The following is an 18,374-nucleotide window of genomic DNA, read 5'->3' as shown; positions in this document are numbered from 1 at the left end:
CACCGCTCCCCCACTTACACCACTGCATTTCAAAGCTCAGTACAATAGACTCTTTCTTTTCCGCAGACAAACAGATCTGGATCTGCAAGCCAGCATGCTCCAACCAAGGTCGAGGCATCTTCCTGCTTATGAACCAAGAGAGCATTGACTCACTTCAGGCCAAGCTGCAGGGCTTTGAGGAGGATCCCACCTACAAGAAAGTGCCGTACAAGGCTCCCCAGGCAAGAATAGTGCAAAGGTAGAGAACGAGGCGTGCGGACGCGCTGTTGCCTTGATCTGCAAGCCATAGGGAAGACATTTTCTCATGATCATGGTGCTGAACAGGAGATGCGGAGAACTGGGTTCTCTGCTGGAGTCTGCACCATCCTGGGGAAAGCACTTCTCTTGGTCAAATCCAGAGCCCCTTTTCTCATTTTCTTTTCAAGCCTTGTTGATTCAGGCTCCGACGGGCTTCTGCAAGGGAATCACTTCTGGTTTAACTGTCTGTACCCCATGTCATCCATTGCCATGAGAATTAGGCATCTCTCCAAGCACAGACCTACTGGAGATCATGGCTCTAGGCTTGTTTCTGAATTCAGTGGAAAAGCGCTCATGGATCTCCATGTGAATTTGATCAGACCCTATTGGTGTTACTATCCTGAAGCCTTTCACGGCCATTTAGTGTGGTTCTTACCACATCTTCTCAATGGCTTGCAACTTCTCACATTTCCTATGCAGAGGGTATTTCTTAGGGCAGCATCACAATGCCCCCACGTCTGTCATTTCCAAACAGACCTTTTCCATCAAAAAGGAGATTTGAGATGATCTCTGTCTGCAAATTTGAGAATGACTTCAAAAGACCAGATGCCGTAAGCTGCATGCATGACAAAAGCATTGTGCAGAGCCATTTGAATGAGGTATTATCCCAGCTTCTTATGCTGTGCCAAGTTTTTACATGTCATACAGCTGTAGCATCTGTTCCACCCAGGCTAGGCCAGTCTAGGCCTCCAGTATATCTGTTGAAGTCTGCCTGGTCAAATAGCATTTTTTCCTACGAATTTCACAGCCACCAGGTTTTAGGGCAAATCCTAGATGTTTACCAGCTACCCACTGCCTTTGCTTTTTTCCTCTGAAGTTTCTGCAAATGCCCTACATCAGGGTCATGCAGCAAGACTCTATAGCATCTTCCTCACTGGCCACATCCCCAAATGCTTTACAACATTGACCACAGAGGGGGCAGAGTGAAGCCAGACTGCAGAGGTTTTCAGAGCTGATGTGCAGAATAGACCCCACCAACAGCACAAAGCAGCAGCAGTAGCAAGACAGCCTAGACACTCGTGGGTCGAGAGCCTATGTGGGAACACAAGGCATGGAAAGACCCAAACAGAAATCCAGGTTGATAGTGACCCTAGGACAAACAACAGGCAGAAATCAGTCAGGCTTGCAAGGTACTCCAAGCATCTCAATACTCCATGCCACATCCTCATGGCAGGACATAGTATGATTACAATATCAGTGATACATGCCAGGTGGTTATCATGGTGCAATCCACTCATGGCATCACCAACGCAGCCCAAAGGGACATCAGTGTGGTCCAAAGATGATGATATGTGCATATGCCCACAACAGGATTGGTTCACCACTCCAACACTTAAGATATTACGACTTGGCAGCTCTATCGCAAACGGAAAACAATGCACAAAATTCCCCCCCCTTTCCAGAAACCTTCCAGGCCAAGTCAAGCCATTATTTAGACCATGCAAGAGATAATCTTTCCCCTCTACTGGGTCCCATCCTGATCTCCAAAACCTAGAAATCGGCTTCAACCCTGAAGTCCAAGCTTTATTAGCACTTCCAAAAATATTGCTATTGTCCACCATTATATTATAACCGGGTACCATTATTCACAAAAGCATCTAAGTACCTGCAGTGAAAAGGGAGGACATCATGTTGCACCATGATGTTTCTCAGGAAGTCACTGCCAGGGGCAGAGTATGACGGGTTCTCTGTGTTCACACATACACTTTGTCTGCTCTGTAGCAACGACAAGTAAACTTCTAATTCCCCCTGACTGCAGGGATGTGGCAAAAGCTTTTATTCTTCTTTGACATCTGCCTTCTCCTCCTTGCATTTCACTTTGCTTTCCAAAGAGTGCCCTCTGCTGTCACTTGTCTCCGAAGACGCATCATGTTCGAACAGAAGAGACAAATAGATTTGCTTTGTGATGTGCAGTGAGCCCAGGGTGTCTGCAAACCAACTGGCAGGCCCATCGTGGCCTGCAGAGCTCAGCACCTAATGGGTGGAGGGTGATTTGATTTATCTGAACGTGTCAAGAAATGTAATATTTGCTCCTCTGCTTTCTGCAATGAATCAGCAGCATCCAACAGCAGAACCAGGATGCAAGGAAATGATCTAGTATTACCTGCTGTCTTAAATTCCCCTTTTGTGAGCTGCCCTGAGTGCTACAGCAGAAGCAGGGAGGGAGGGAAGTTGAAAAAGCAGTGATGATGGTTACAGCATTGCTCCATTTAGAGGTGATTCAGTGGCCTGTGCTGAACACAGTCAGTCTGTGAGATTTTCCCGTTGCCCAGCATTGTACCTTGGCACCCTTAAGAACTGCAGGAGCACTTAGTTCAGGGAAGTCTGAGCAAATTAGATTCTGCTTTCATTTAGCCCTTATTTTTCTTAATGGGACTTTCTGGTGTTCAGAATTTCTCAAGATTTGTCCCAGGGGAGCTGTAAGGCTGTTCCCGCTACACTACAGAGTTATTTGGGGAATCCAGGAAAGTCCAGACTTTGCAAAAATAGTCAGTGCAATGAGAGACTGAATCGTGCTCTTTCTGTAAATGATTGCAGGCGTCAGGAATAAAAACTCTTGCAACTGGGGGAAAGGCACAGGAAGAAAATTAAAGCGTGGGGGTCTCCTATGAACCACAACTTTGCTTAACTGCCCCAATACACTTCTTTAACCACTCTGCTCTATTTCAGCTTATAAGAGGAAGTGGGGACGAGGGGAGGAGGTGTTGCTGTCTGCCTACATTGCAAATTCAACTCAAGATGTAAAAGCCAAGCGGGTTCCTTTGTTGACACTTCTCTTAATGATGCTTGAGTCAGAAAAGGATCTAGATCACTCTCCTTGTTATGGCTCCTTGTGGCTGAAATGAAAATAAGTTACCACTTCTGCTTATCAGTAACGTCAGCAGTTGTGCTGTAATACCAGATGCATACCCTGGCAGTAGACCTGTACTGAGTAAAATGATGCTATGCTAAAACACATTCACTTTCAAAGCAGACATGCTCTTTAAAGGGGCAAAGCTATTTCTACGCTGAGGGACCTAGTGTGCACTCCTCATTCGCACCACCCTCTCATTTGATTTCTCTGGGAGTGTGCCAGAGTCTGGAATGAGGCGCTAGATCCGCTTGTCAGGACAAGTGCTAGGAAATATAGAAGTTGTAAGTAATGGGTCTCCACAAAATGCCCTTCCATTTGGGTTTCTTAATGTACTCCTGTTGAATAGCAGTGCACAACACCAATAGTGCCCCTGATTTCATGAGGAATATTTCTGGAATAAGGAAGTGATAATTGCGAATAGCCCTGTCCCCATTTGGCCTTTCAGGTCTGATTCATAACCCACCAAAGGCAATGCCAACCTCCCTGTTGACTTGTAGAGGATGTGAGTGAGCCTTAATTTCCCATTTTAGAGCTCTGTTGTTGAGTCTCATCTTGCCACATTGCTCTGGCAGGTATATCCACAAGCCTCTGCTACTTGAAGGGAAGAAGTTTGATGTCCGTTCCTATCTCCTCATTGCCTGCACGGTGCCTTATGTGCTGTTTTTCGGGCATGGCTATGTCCGGCTCACCTGCGCCAACTATGATGCTGCTTCTGATGATCTCACCGCTCATCTGACCAATCAGGTGAACTGAAAAAGTAGCTATTTAGCTAATCTAGATGTGTAGCTAAATGCAGTGAACCTTGATTGGTGCCATAATAGCATCCAGGTACCCCCCATCCTGGCTGAGTGACAGACTACAGCAGTCAAGGTCTGTATGGATGAAGTGGGGAGGGGTTGGCACAGGGGCAATTCATGCAGAGATGGTGCTCCCCCAATCTCTCCGAGGGTGCAGTCATGCAACATGAGTGAGTGATCGTTGCACAGTTGCTGGCTGGGGGATCAGAGCTGTGCACCATGCCTGGCATCATAATCTAATGGATAGGGCACTGGATCAAGTCCAGTTCTATGCCACAGTCCTGTGAGACCTTGAGTGAGACAGTTTTCCATCCCTGCCCTTAGTCCTTCTTGTGCCTCTGGGTTGTAAACTTTATGTTCCCATAATACAAGTAATGGACTGTGCACAAGTGAGCCATGGCTCTTGAAATTATACCTTGATCTTTGCCAGCTTTACACCTCCCAAGTGAAACCTGGGAAAAGGCAGCCTTCTTCACACCTGAGCTCCATCCTCTTGGTCAAACATCCATTTTGCCCCCTTCTGCATTAATATTAAAACTCTTGTGCCCCAGATGTACCAGGCAGGTGAATGAAGTCAGGCAAAAATCTCCAGCTGAGCCTATCCATACAGAGTACAAAGCAAGCAGAGGGAAGGGAACTCTTTTGCTCGCAATGTGTTTTCTTCTTCCGGTATACCGCTACAGTCCTGCTGGCTCGAAGAAAGAGGGAGCTATCCCCCGAGCCGGCCCGCTTTGGTTCTTGCAGGAGTTTTATTGCTGCAGCAGCAGGGCAGTTCAGGACAGCGTATTGTACCCGCTTCCTGCAATAGACACTATTATCAATGTGCCACTTGTTTTCCTGGAACAGAGTTGTTTGCTCAGCTCTAGGGCCATCCACGGGGGAATTCAGGTGCTCAGGTGAGACCCCCCTGGCACCAGTGACATCAAACAAGGGACAGGTGTTTATTAGCAGAGCATAAATTACCGAGAAACCTGTCGGGAGGTGGGGAAAGGAAACTTTCCAGAGCAGCTGGCAACAACTAGGATTGTGCAAATTGCACTCGACTCTCCCTTCATTCCCTTTCCTCCCCAGCCCCTGAAAGCAGCTTTTTTTTTTCCTTGTATGCTTCAAATCTAAAACTGATCCAGTTTCTGCATCGCACTTCTATTCCTCCTGCCTGCTGACAGGTAACAGGGTAGCAGCTTGTTCCCATTCTCCAGGTAACATCACTTCGCCAAATGCTGGCACCATTTGGGGCCACGTGTTTAGCATTGCTCACCAAAGAGGTTTCCAATGTATTTTTTTTCTTTGTGGGTCTACACATTGCCCTATGCCTACTTTGGAATGAGTATTACATTAATTTGACAAACCTGTCTCTGGTGTAAGTCCGCTGAGGCTAATAAGCCTACACTTAATCAGAGATATTTGGTCCCTGTAGTATCGAGATAAGCCAAAATCCCCTCCCTCTCCCCCCACCCAGCTTTGTGTCCAGAAATCTGGTCATGATTCAGATTTTCTATCTTAAATTGAAACCTAACTTGCTTTGGCAACTCACCTTTGTCTGCCTTCGCAGCTGAGCATATGTCTGGGGGAGTAGGGCTCTTTGTTCCAGGATAAATCTTCCCTTTTCTTATATTACCCTAGTAGTATGTCCCCTGCCTGTCATTGTTCAGTGACTTTCCATGGCATGATTCAGGAAGCAGCCGATAAACAAAGAGAGTTTTTTTTTATCCCCCTTCCCTCCCCACCCTGCAACTATGCACAAGTGAGTCTGAAACCGGACTGAGGAAGCTTGAAAGCTGCTGCTGCTGAGGCCATGCCTGTTCCCATTGTCAACCCGGGTTTCTTTGTAGAGCTCTGCAGTGTCTTATAACCCAGCTGGAAGGGAGGGATGTGTCCTCTTTGGCTCGATCATTGACAAGTAAGATCTAAGCCCCAAAATAAGTATGTGGTTATTGGGCCAAATGATTAGCTAGCGTAGACCAGCGCTGCCCACTGGAGCAAATGACTCCAGAATCTATTGACTCTTCATCCACTCGTCTTTTCTTTTCACATCATGAATTTTGCTCCTCCCAAGGCTTGAAGCTGGGAGGAGCAGCTGAGGGTCTTCAGCAAGTTTCAGGTTGGGCCTCTATTTTCAGCAGGCTCACACGGCCCAAAGGCAGCATGCCTTGATCCTGGGGAAGGTTAGGAATGGGAGGAAAAAGGACTCCCTACGTGATGCTTAGGGCTCAGCAAGGGTTAGTCCTCATCTGCCTCTTGACCAGCTCAGTGCCTTAAACTGGAACCATGAGAGGCATCAATGGCAGCTCCACCAAGCAGAAATTTTGCAGCTTAGCACTGATTCTGTTGCAATTATCCTTGCAATCCAGGCTGGCTGCTGCGTATGGAGAGCTCCCCAGGCTCACTAAACTCTTACCAGGGGATGAAGGAGGGTGTGGAATGGAAAATCCCTCTCCCTGGGTCACTCTGGAGACCCACACAAGGAGAGGTTTTTTGTTTTTTCCCAGACATGCTCCCCTCTTGCCTTCTCTGGCCATCAGACAGATGCTACAGCAAAGAGTTACCCCAGGTCTGTGAAAGGACCTGACCCTGCCTGACTTATGTTGGGCTGGAGGCTCAGTGCACACACATAGAAACAGCATGGTTTTAAGAAAAGTGCAGCTTTCTCACAACTGCGGGGTAACAGACCCTCTGCTTGAGAGGTCTCGGCTGGACAGTGGCAGACGATGGCATAAGGAGAACAGGAGTCAGGGCTCTTGGTGGCTGATGATTCATGGTCGCTGTTGTAGTGCCTGAGCGGAAAATGGGAAGGGGGCTAACGATGTTTTAAGCCGCCCTTTCTGGCCTGCAAACACTGCTCTAACCTAGCTCCTGGTTTTCGTGGACTTGGATTGCTGAAAATGGCTGAAGTGCAGTGCGCTCTGCCCCATCCCTAATGGGACCCCCATGCATTGCAAAGTTCGGGAGCTGGAAGCAGGCCTGGGGAGACCACTTGCACAGTGGGACTTCTCAGGGGAGAAGGGGGCATCCCTGCTCACTGGACGAAGTCACTGGGAAGGAAGTTCAATGTAACTGCGAATCAGGCCTATAGGTTCTGTTCACCAATGCATCGGTTGCCCTTGGTCAAGTGGCTTCTCTTTGTTATTCACAACTTCTTGCGACACTTGAAGTGTTGGGGGAGCCTTGTGTGCAAGGTGCTGTAGGAATACGAAGGATTATAATCATTCATTACTAATGAAGCTCCAGGCTGGGCTGCAAGTGGGCTGCGGGGCTTGCCTATGTAGAGAGTTGCAGTGGGACGTCTCTTCGCTGTCACCATATGGAGCGTGAGGTCAGCTAGTGTAACTGCCCGAAAGCTATCCTGCTGGGCAAGCTAGGGCCGCCAGCTCCAAGAGCTAAACCCTCTGAGAAAGTGTGACCACCTTCCTGGCTTTGCCCAGTGTGGGTCAAGTGGTTCCTCGTTAGCATCCCTCTCTCACCCTCTCTCCATTCCCTGCGGAGGGGAGCAGGGAATTTAATCATCCCTTTGCTTTCCCCCTCTCTCCCCTCCCAGTACATGCAGAAGAAGAACCCCCTGTACAGCCAGCTGAAGGAGGAGACGGTGTGGCGGATGGAGCGCTTTAACAGCTACGTTAATGAGAAGTTCAAGCAGACCAAAGGCCTCCCCAAAGACTGGGTCCTCACTGTGTTCACTGTGAGTGTGTGGCCAGGGCATGTGTGTAGTGTGGACCTGGAAGAGAGGGGAGGGGGCAAGCGTGATTGCTTCTCAGGAGCCCGAGGGGAAAGGCAGGAGTACTGAACAAAGATTTAATAGTTTCTAGGGTAAAAAAGAACCTATTAGATCGAGTCCAACCCCTTGCTCTGGGCAGAAAAGAGCAATGGGGTCAAAAGACCCCAACCAGGTGCTTGTCTCACCACCTGATGGGGTGTCTGATAGCAGCAGAAGCTGAAGGCAGCAGCTACGATGCAGGGAGTTTGGTGTCACCCATCACAGCCCCTGCCAAATCCATGTGGAAACAAAAATGAAGTGAGGTTTTCATTTTATTCATGTCAGTCTTGACTTCTGGCCAGTTAAATGGTTCACTTTAAACGTGCTTTGGGGTGGATTAACGAACAAGGGCAACAGGTAGCAGTACCGGTGCTCTAGCACTCTTCACATTTCCAATCCAATGTTATCGTGCTCCAGTGCATTAAGGACCTGCCCTAGATTGGCTAGTCTCAATCTGCACTTTTGAGGGCCTAATACTTTGTGGTGTGATTCCTCCCCATTCACCCTTCTCTCTGTGAACCGCTGAGGTAGCCCCTTCTTCCGCTGAAGTGGAGGCAACCTTTTTTTCCTGCCATTTTCCTGATGGCAACACAAGAAGGAAGGAAGAGCCTCACTCTCTGGGTCCCTGCAGCTCATCAGCCTGATGCTGATGGTATATTAAGGCTGTACTGCAGCTTGGGACACCTGTTGTGGGTAGAAATGAAGGGGGAAGAAGGCAAAAGGGCGTTCAGGCTTTAACTTTGGATTGTTGACTAAAAAGCAAGGGAAATTAAATGCCAAGAATGTTAAAATGCCCTTTGGCTTTTCACCCAAACTTTAGGAAACCAGGTGGGAAGCATCTTAGGCTAAGCCTGAGTTTCACTGAGATCTAGCAACATTTCACCAGCCTGCTTTCATGTTATGGTTTCAGGCAGAAATAGGAACCACACTCATTTCCACTGCTGCAGTTTGCTCTGTGTTATTGCAGCTGGTAGCCTACACCATGCAACGCAGGGAGGTGGTAACTTGTTAAAGACAGAAATTGCCATATTTCACACTGGCCACATCCCCAAATGCCACATTCACATGTCAGTCACTAGTAGTCTCTTTAAATGCTCACTCTGCAGAAGGATCTGGGGCTCCAGTCCTGCAGGGCAGCATGACAGCAATATGCAGAAGCAAGACGCAGGACCGTCTCCTGGCAAGGAGGTACCGCTGTTGGCTAATGGGCCGTGGGGCCTCACATTTCCAACCAGAGAAGGAGCACAGAGGGGATAGCTGTGTGTTTAGAGAAGAGAAAGTCTGCAAGAGAAAAAACAATGCTTATAACCCAACGGGGCCTACGAATCTTAAGACTTTCACTGGAGCGGCTTCTCTTTAGAAGTAGCAATAACGACATGAAGCTGAGAACATCCTGCATTGAGATGTGGGTTTTTGTCCCATAGTCAACATATGGTTTGTTTCCACGGGTGGATCTAGGATTTTGAAAAAGGGGGTACAGGTGTCGTGGTGCATCATCCCTATAATTCATATCACACAGCACATATATTTTTCTCCAGGTAAAAAGAAACTAGAAGCTTTACTAATATGCTGCGGGGGATAGGGCTACATTATTCAGTTCAACGTCAAAGCAAAACTAAATACAGCTTTATTGGAAAGTGCGCTCATTTGCTATATCCTGTATTACGTATTGAAAAACACAACTAGGCCAGCAATTCAAAAGATGTTGTTTCTTTAGTGCTGGAGTCATCAGAATTGAATGTACACCTCTTCCAGATTCATAAAGCAAAATCAAACCTTCTCAAGCATCCTGACAGTGTATCCAGAGCTTCACTGAAAGTTATTTTTGCACCTGGGTTAGTTAGAGTTAAAAACAGCTTGCAGAGCTGTGTGATAGGAGCTACGTTACCAGAAGCAGCCAACAGACAGGGAATTTGCAAAAGAAAGAATAGCTTGATTAGTGGAACATTAAGACCATTGAAAAAGGAAAGAGGGTTATATTAACACCACTGCACACCCCCCTGGAGCCACCTCCATTTGGTTCCCAGACTCTCAATTTGAAAATGTAGGAAACCATCTCTATGGAGGCAGGGAGGAGAGGATTTGCTGGCCCAGGTGGCTCTGCTGAACTGATAGGTCACTGTCCCATGTCTTATCATGCTGTGGCCCTGTGTATTCAACACTGGTCTTAAACTGCCTTTCTCCTGTGTCTTTCAGAAGAAGATGCAGCAGATCATGATGCAGTGCTTCCTGGCTGTCAAGGCCAAGCTGGAAGGCAAACTGGGCTACTTTGATCTCATCGGCTGCGATTTCTTGATAGATGAGAACTTTAAGGTATGAAGCAAGATTGTGTTCCCTTCATTCGTGTAGCCACCTCTGAGAAGCCAAATATTTAATAACTCATAGCCGTTCTGGGTTCATACTAATTCTTGAGCAATTTAGGGAGGGCATTGCATGCTCTATGAAGTGTACTTCATCTGTTTAAAACTCTGATTGAAGTTTGGATAAGAGTGGGATTAACAGGGAGAAGTATCATGAAATCGGTAATTGCCACAAACTGTCTGGCCTTGATTTTGCATCCCACCTGAAGGCAGCTAAACGCAACTGCACAGAACCTCCTGGCACATCGTGCTGGGGCGTCACTCTCAGTCCTGGGTCAGGGGTGGGGGGAAGGCATCACGAACCAGAAAAACAGGACCATGTTCCCAATAGCCCCAGTACATTTGCCATCCAGGTACCAAGGCATCCCAACCTCATGTAGCTTGTGGGTTTTGACAGAACAAAGCTGTGGAGTGACTAAAAGGTAAGAGAGGGAGACGGTCTTGTTAAGAACAGATGAAACGATGAACACAACAATCACATCGCTTCAATGCAACAGCATCCCGTGGAACCACCTGGCCTCAGCACAACGGAAAGCCATCTGGTTGATTTTCCTTTTGTGGACCTGTCGCTAAAGAAGGAATTAAATACAAACATATTGCAGCAAAAAAAGCGGAGGGGAGCAGCAAACCCTACCGCAGAAGTAAATGTATGCAGCACAGGACATGGCCCCCAAACAATAGCCTCCTTTGTGCAGGAAGTCAATGGTGAGAGAGAGTAAATGGCAAAGACAGAGAAACTGGCACATCTCAAGTTTCAGCAGCAATTGTCTTTTGCAATGTTGGCATGCAAAGCCCCGGCTGTGTAAACCTGAACTAGAATGGGAGATCCAATATCACTCTATTGTGGCAATCCCTGTGTGGTTAATTAAAAGCTTTAGCTTTGCTTCAGTGCAAACATGGTCCCTGGAGTCTGTTCCCTCCCTATGTATTTTATAGCGGGACAGATAAACAAGATACATTTCTTTAGCATTATTTGATCTAAAGCCAGAGTGGGGGTTTCAGTGCTGAGAAACTGGAGACTTAGCAATGTGGGACCTGGTTGGGAATTGGCTGAAGTGCATGGGAAAGGTGTTTGTGAAATGTGTGCGCTTATTTGTTTGCTAGAGACTCTTCCTGCCCTGAACCTGGTTCTTCTTTCACTTGTATCACTGGAAACAGGAGACGGTCCACTGGGGTCAGTGGAGGCACCTCAGTGTTGAACTGGTGCAAGATGCAAGAGATGCAGGCCCGCTCGTCGTTCCTACAAGTCTGCCACAGCATGGTAGCTGGGCTGATTTCACAGGGCGCTTGTACATGTTACGAGTTCCTGACTCAGCATCTTCTCGTGTCTGCTTTTGTGTCTCTAACATCTTTCCAGTCTTGGGGACAGTCCCTCCAGTCTAAAAAAATACCACTTCTTGTGCGGTACCTGCTCTGTAGGGTCTCCAGGGGCTTCCTCCCCACAGCTAACTTAAGACAGGCACGTGAAAGGGTTGAAAAGTGTCTGTGGGTAACTCAAGCCCTTCTTTCTTCCCTTGTCTTTTGAGAAACAAATGCCTGAATCCTTCTGAACTGACACCCCAAGAGGGTATTTGCCTTGCCCAGTCACTGAAAGGCATTTTCTTTTCCAAAGCTTTAATTGAGATAGCCCATGTGTGTGAACAGGACCTGAGAAGCCACAACCCCATTTAGCACTGACTGTGCTCATGTTTAAGCTGTGAAGAGGGGGAGTGAGGGCAGGCAAGGGAGGAGGGAAGTGGAGGAAGGGCTCGTTTTTCACAGCCATTCTGTCTCCTCTTGAGTCATCCTGCAAAGACCCACAGACACAGCAGGCCTCCAGGCTGGTTTCACGTGAAATGGTCTCCCACCAAAGAACCTGTTTAGCAAAAGGATTGCATCAGTCTTACAGAGGGGCTCTGGGGAGGCTCAGAAGACAGATGTGGACTGGAGGTCTTTTACTAGCAGTAAAAGGATTCAGCTATCCAGCCAGGGGGGAATATCAGGTTGGCTAGTCACCTTACAGCAGAGGGGCACGACGTGGATAAAGGGCTAACTTCCCTCATCATAAAGCTATGCAGTTCCACCGATTTCAATGGCCCTGCTACCTATTCTCCTCAGGGGCATCTGAATCCCAAGACCTCCAGGCTTGGGCCTGCATGTAAGATGCCTGCCAATGGATTTGGGAGTATCTGGAGTCCAAGGGTGAGAGCCTGGGACAGAGGATGCTCACCGGTTGTAGCGCACGAGACAGAGGATGCTTGCCGGTTGTAGTGCACGAGACAGAGGATACTCGCTGGTTGTAGTGCACGAGACAGAGGATGCTGGCTGGTTGTAGCGCACGAGACAGAGGATGCTGGCTGGTTGTAGCGCACGAGACAGAGGATGCTGGCTGGTTGTAGCACATGAGACAGAGGATGCTCGCCGGTTGTAGTGCACAAGACAGAGGATGCTCGCTGGTTGTAGCGCGCGAGACAGAGGATGCTCTCCGGTTGTAGTGCACAAGACAGAGGATGCTCGCCGGTTGTAGTGCGCGAGACAGAGGATGCTCACCGGTTGTAGCGCACGAGACAGAGGATGCTCGCCGGTTGTAGCGCACGAGACAGAGGATGCTCGCCGGTTGTAGCGCACGAGACAGAGGATGCTCGCCGGTTGTTGCGCCGTACATGGTTTTTAGAACGGTTGAGTTCTGCCTGCTCAATCCATATAGTTTTTGGAACGATTACGTTCTGTTCAATCAATGTGATTTGGAACTGATTTGGCCGATTTCACCCGGAACACGAAATATATTAATAAAAAAAAAAAAATTCTCCGCAGACATTTGGGGTCCATACAGAGATGGATGGATCCACACCAGACCCCTGCCAGGAGCTCAGTATAAAACCTACTCATTAGCATCTACCTCACTGGGACAGTGAGAGGAAGGAAAAGTCCACCAGTTAGGTTTGTGACTTTTGACATTAGCAATTTGGGGAGTCTCAGCAGAGTCATTTCAGTGACTGAGTGCCACCCTCAATAGTCCCTAGAGCAGGTGAGGTTGGGCTCACAATTTCAGGCACATGGGTACTGGCACAGGAGAATGAGCGGCTTTATCATCATCTTTCTTTGCATTGCAGCAGACCCACAAAGTCTAGTCATGGAGCCCCAGAGCAGTAGGTGGTGTACAAACCCAGAGCATAAAGACGATTCCTCCCCAAAAAACATCACACTTGGGTTTTCTCCACACCTCAGCAGTGCATTTGAGATTGCAATTGTGGCTAGCATCTTCTTAATGATGCTGTCTACATCTTTTAATTGCTACATTCCCAAGTGACCCTGATAAATCTGTGTGTGTGGGTGTGCGCGCGCGCACACTTGTGTGCATGTATTCCCCAGGGTATGTACTGAGGCTATGCAGGTAAAAAACAAAGCAACAACACAGGCTCTGGGGGTGCTGCAAGCGGTGGGAACACCACCACCCCTTGTGCAAGTGCTGCCTTTCACGGACAAAGCCACTGGCTAGAAAAATATGTCAGGGTGGGAGTTATTCATACCATAGGAAAACAGACCTGCCTTGAGGACAGTAAATTGCATCACCCGCCAGGTCGGCCCCGAAATCACAAGAGAACAGGGCAATTAGAAAAACAATATTAAGAAACAGAGATTCCTGCTTGATTCCCAGAGAGACAAAGACAATTTGAAAGAAAAGAAAAAAAAAAAAATCGTATCTTGGTTTGTGCTGGTGTTTTCCTCCTTCCACAGCTCATTGTATTAAATAGTTTGCACTTAAATAGCAACTTATATCTTCAAGGCACTTTACCAACATTATCTAACTAATCTCCACCCCCGCCCCTTCTTCTGAGGCAGCTAACTGGTGTTATTCCTATTCCACAAATGACAAAATGGAAACTCAAAGCAAAATATAAAAAAGGAGCACCCAGTTAAACACAAAAATAAATCTCCAGGTTTCTAGAAGTGTTGACGACACTGGGTGCCAGGCTGTTAAAGATCTGGCTTTTATTTAGGTGCTAATAAGAGTCTTTTTATGTTATTATTCAGCCGCAGGGGGTGAAAGGACTTATTTGTTTAAAGCAGGGGCGGGCAATTATTTTGGGCAGAGGGCCGCTTACTGAGTTTTGGCAAGCCATCGAGGGCCGCATGACAGGCAGCCCAGGGCAGATTAATCTTAATTTTCTAAATTTTTTAGGGGTCTCGTGGGCCGGATAGAATGGCCTGGTGGGCCACATCTGGCCCGCGGGTTGCATTTTGCCCACCCCTGCTTTAAAGCTATTTAGGTACCTAAAAGATGCAAGTGAGCAACTAATGCAAGGTGTTTAAAAAGTGCCTCCAGTCTAAGCCCCACTGATTTCAATGAGATGCAGATACGAAAAGTTGCTTAAGGTGCTTTTGAAAATCCCATTGCCCCATCTGCATGGCACTTAAACCAGGGTTTTTACTCTGCTCCATGGACTAGTCATGGGGACCCTGATCCCCTAAAGGAGCCTCACTTCCATTGACTTCAGTGAGAATCCAGTGCCTAAGTACCTTGGTGCACTTGGGTGTTGGTCGCTCTGCCCCCCTGTAATGCAGGGCAGTGGTGAGACTGAACAAGTGACAACTGGGAGGTGATGATTGATTAGCCACCTCAGCCACAGGGGACATTTAAGAGTGCAATGGATGTGCACACACACACAGAGCTCCTCAAATTTGCTCATGAGGCTGAAAGAGAAACTAAACAGCATTCAAAACATTTTGGGGGGTTCTTTGCCAGCACAAAAATCATGCAAGTTTGCCGTAGCTGAGCAAAATTTCCAAACAGCACAATACACATTTTGCGGAGAGCTGTCAATATGGCTTAGGCGTCCTCTAGTGGCACCTGCACCACATTTCCATTGAAAGAAGAGCTCATTTGGCTTCCTGAAAGGTCTCCCATCTTTTTCCAAGTCCCCTTCTGTTGGGCCTTTTCATTTTCCTAAACAAATTAAACATGAAAAGAAAATGAAAAATAATTGGCTTGGTTTGTTTTCCTCTTAGTAAAACACAATGGAGAAGAGCAGATAAAACAGTGCACCTGATCCTTCTAATTAATGCAATTTCCAGAGAAGAAAACAGAAGCACGCATGGAGGCAGGGCACCTTTCTCTACAGCATTTAAACATCAGAATAAACAGCTGTAGGGCACTTATGTCATTAAACAGCCCTCCTGAAAAAAAGCGAATGCTTCCCAGCATGTTGTATACGTGAATTGGAGTGCCCTATGCCAGAAGCGGAGGGTGAAGAGGTGGGTTTTTCTTTGAACCTGTTGAAGTATTTAACAGACCCGCACAAACTTGGCTGTTTTATTGCACAAGGATTTGTGCAGCTTTTTTTTCTTTAACAGTTCTACTATCGTGCTGCCTCAAATTGGGACGTGAGAGCTAAAAAGGCCTTGCATTTCAAAATGAAACTGAGCCCAGACATACAAAACTCGGTGTATCACATGGTTTTACAATGGAAACCAAAACTTTTCAAGGAAACTAACGCCTTGGGTTTGCTTGAAATCAGGCCCCCAAAAACTTGATGCACTCACTAGAAATAAGTCTCCCACAAACCTGGACCTGAGCCTCCCTTAGAGACCTCAGCAGCCCCACTTGCTAAGTGAGATGGGAGTAGCCACGCAAAAAAAGTGACTCATAAGCTTCAGGAAATCTCATAAGTTTTTGTTTTGTCATAAAAATCTCCAGCTTGATGCATTTTACCTGGGTCTTAGGAAGGGTTTGCTTAAGTCTAGTCAGAGCCTTTGGTCTAAGTGGAGATAGATCATCCACTGGTAGTTGAGCTGGGGAGTTTACTGGATCTATTCAATCATCTCTGCTCTCCAGAAAATCCAGGTGGTTGTTGTGCCCCTGAATGGGCACTAGTACAGGTCTTAGAGGGCTCAGACTTTGCTTTCAGGCTCTTGTCTGTGCCTGTCCTCTACAGGTCTGGCTCCTGGAAATGAATGCAAACCCTGCTTTGCATACCAACTGCGAAGTCCTGAAGCACATCATCCCCACCGTGGTTAACGAGACTCTCGGTAAGTAGGCCAGCACTGTGGTGCCCGCACACCAAGCCGTGCCCTTTTCAGCACCTCCCATGAGAGGTGCCCGCAGGGACCAGAGGCACAGCAGTGGGTCCCTGTGGCCTTATGTGTTATTTGAACCAAATCTTAGCTCTGTTATATAAAACAGAGCAGGGAGAATCTGGACTCACTCTAGCCACTTTGTCAAGGCCCTTGAGAACAATAATTGTAGTTTAATGCCAATTACAAACAATAGAAAGACATCTTGGCATCAGTGGATGCTGCTATGGCCCCATCACAAACATTTAACTGACTTAGAAATCAAAGGAGCCCTGGATCTTCAGTGAGACTTGTACCTCTAAGGCATTAAGGTACTTTGGAAAATCCCACCCTCACTTGGCCCCATTAGAAATGTCATTGTTTTAGCCAGCTACTCATACAGGGCAGAAATCTGCTCAGGCCAGACCTTGGAAGTGTTTTTCTCATACCTTTCTTTAAAATGTATGGGCTGCATTTTCACACACATCCCCACCTCCCCGCACATATTTGGAAGTGCCCCTTGTCCCCTGCATATTATTTTGCATGCACAGAAATTAAGAAATGCTCATGCAGTTTGCATCTATGCACACTGTGTGAGCACTTGGATGCCTGTTCACCCCATTAGCACATGAAAATATTAATGGCTTAAAAAAGAGTGAACTCGATGCCAACGGCATATGTTATATAGATGCTGTCTATGGCCTGGTGTGCATGTGTATGTTTGCACAAGTAACGTCATGGATTTGTTTTTTTTCATAGATATATGACTTTTGTGTATGCATGCATGTGCGTGCAGGTTCATGTTAGGGTAGTTGTACATGTCCCCATTGCTTTTCCTTCCCTTGTGCACTGTGCAGTGTAGCGTGCATTTGTGCAGAGATGTGTAGCCATGTCATGCTCATATCTCCCCTCGCAGATTTGGCTCTTGAGATTTTCAAGAAGTGCTTGAAATGCCAGAGGATATTACCGCTGGAGACACTCTGCCATTTTGTGCTGCTCTACAATGGGGATGCTTCTGAACCTGGATCCAGATCCTTAAAGACGAAAAATGCCATGCGTCCCACAAAAAGCCAGAAGTCATTTGCAGAGAGTACCAGCCCGCCCACTCAGACCCCTACCAGGGCAACCGAGAAACCTCCCAAGAATCCCGCTTCCCCGTCTACCAAGTTTTCCCAAAGAACAGTCTTAAGCATGCCACAAGTGCATCTCTCCAGCACGCACAGCCTGTATTGCTACCGCCCAGAGAAATCCACCTTCCGGCCTGGCCAGGTGAGCGGTACTTGCCATAAATACGTTATCAAGCCTGCGGGGGTCTTAGAGAGCCTTGTAAAACCCAGTGTGGATGATGGTTTTGACAAAGACAAAGCCAGCACCATCGTTCCTACAGTGGCTGCTTCAAAAGATACCTCCTATAGCGCCTGGTTACAGCAAACCTTCAAGATTCAACCTTACACTGCCATCAAAGAGGACCTGAGCACTGTCACCTTGACCAGCTCCCAGATGGTGTCTCTGCATCTCCAGTCCATGGTCCCCAACAGCTCCCCATGTCTGAAATGCTACAGCAAGCCCCTCCATCAAGCCACCACCCACTCTGTAGCCCAGGGGACACCGCTGACCCATGAAAGCATGGCAGCTGCTGCGCCCCAGTACTCTGAGTCACCTCAGGACAACAAGAAGGTGTCCCATCGCGCGTCTTAGCCTGAGATTACTGTGTATTGAACATGTGGTGCTTTCCTATAAAGGACAGAGCCCTGCTCCAAAACACTCGCTATCTGTGACATATCTAAGCATTTTATGGAATCGTTTGCTGATTTTTAAATGCTAATTTTTTTACCTTAAAAATTCAAAAAGGAGAGATCGTTATGCAACGCATTGGTAAGTGACCTGCCATGTAACGCTTACTCCCCCAGTCACTCGAATTCCTCCTCCCCTCCTTCCCAGAGCCACAAATTAAGGAAGAAATACCACTGTGCTTTGGTTGCTGAAACAGTAATAGTGTGCTATAAATCCCTGGAACGAGATTGAAAGCCCCAACTCTGATGTCCTCTTCTAGAGCATATATTTTAATGTTGGGAGAAGCCGAATCAGCAATACTCTTGTATCGCATTGTGTGTCCCGTATCATTATATTTGCAACATGCCGTTTAATCATGTGTTATGCTGTATCTGTGCTCATGTGTTATCGTTTATACACCACGCACTCGTGTCCTTTATTGACAGTGATGAATATAATAGCATTGCTTTGGCTGGCAAGATTTACCCACCCTCTCTTGTATGGGGTAG

At 47.3% G+C, this 18,374-nt stretch overlaps 1 protein-coding gene across 4 annotated transcripts in view; it reads left to right on the top strand.

Annotated features, from left to right (window-relative positions):
* The window catches only part of TTLL10 (tubulin tyrosine ligase like 10), a 155,167-nt gene extending 136,923 nt beyond the window's left edge, over positions 1-18,244 (top strand). For 3 of the 4 annotated variants that reach the window (XM_019493907.2, XM_014610095.3, XM_019493910.2), the window contains 6 exons: positions 67-238; positions 3,724-3,895; positions 7,484-7,624; positions 9,896-10,012; positions 15,975-16,068; positions 17,009-18,244. In XM_019493907.2, coding sequence (XP_019349452.2) covers positions 67-238; positions 3,724-3,895; positions 7,484-7,624; positions 9,896-10,012; positions 15,975-16,068; positions 17,009-17,790 — 1,478 coding nt within the window. In that variant the 3' untranslated portion in view covers positions 17,791-18,244. The remainder of the gene's footprint in view (positions 1-66; positions 239-3,723; positions 3,896-7,483; positions 7,625-9,895; positions 10,013-15,974; positions 16,069-17,008) is intronic. The other variant, XM_019493909.2, reaches the window with a different exon arrangement.
* The last annotated feature ends 130 nt before the right edge of the window (positions 18,245-18,374 follow it).

The sequence above is a fragment of the Alligator mississippiensis genome, chromosome 13, assembly GCF_030867095.1.
Source record: "Alligator mississippiensis isolate rAllMis1 chromosome 13, rAllMis1, whole genome shotgun sequence".
In the NCBI taxonomy this organism is placed as follows: Eukaryota; Metazoa; Chordata; order Crocodylia; family Alligatoridae; genus Alligator; species Alligator mississippiensis.
Note: the sequence above shows the minus strand (reverse complement) of the source record. Positions and strands in the feature narration are given on the sequence as shown.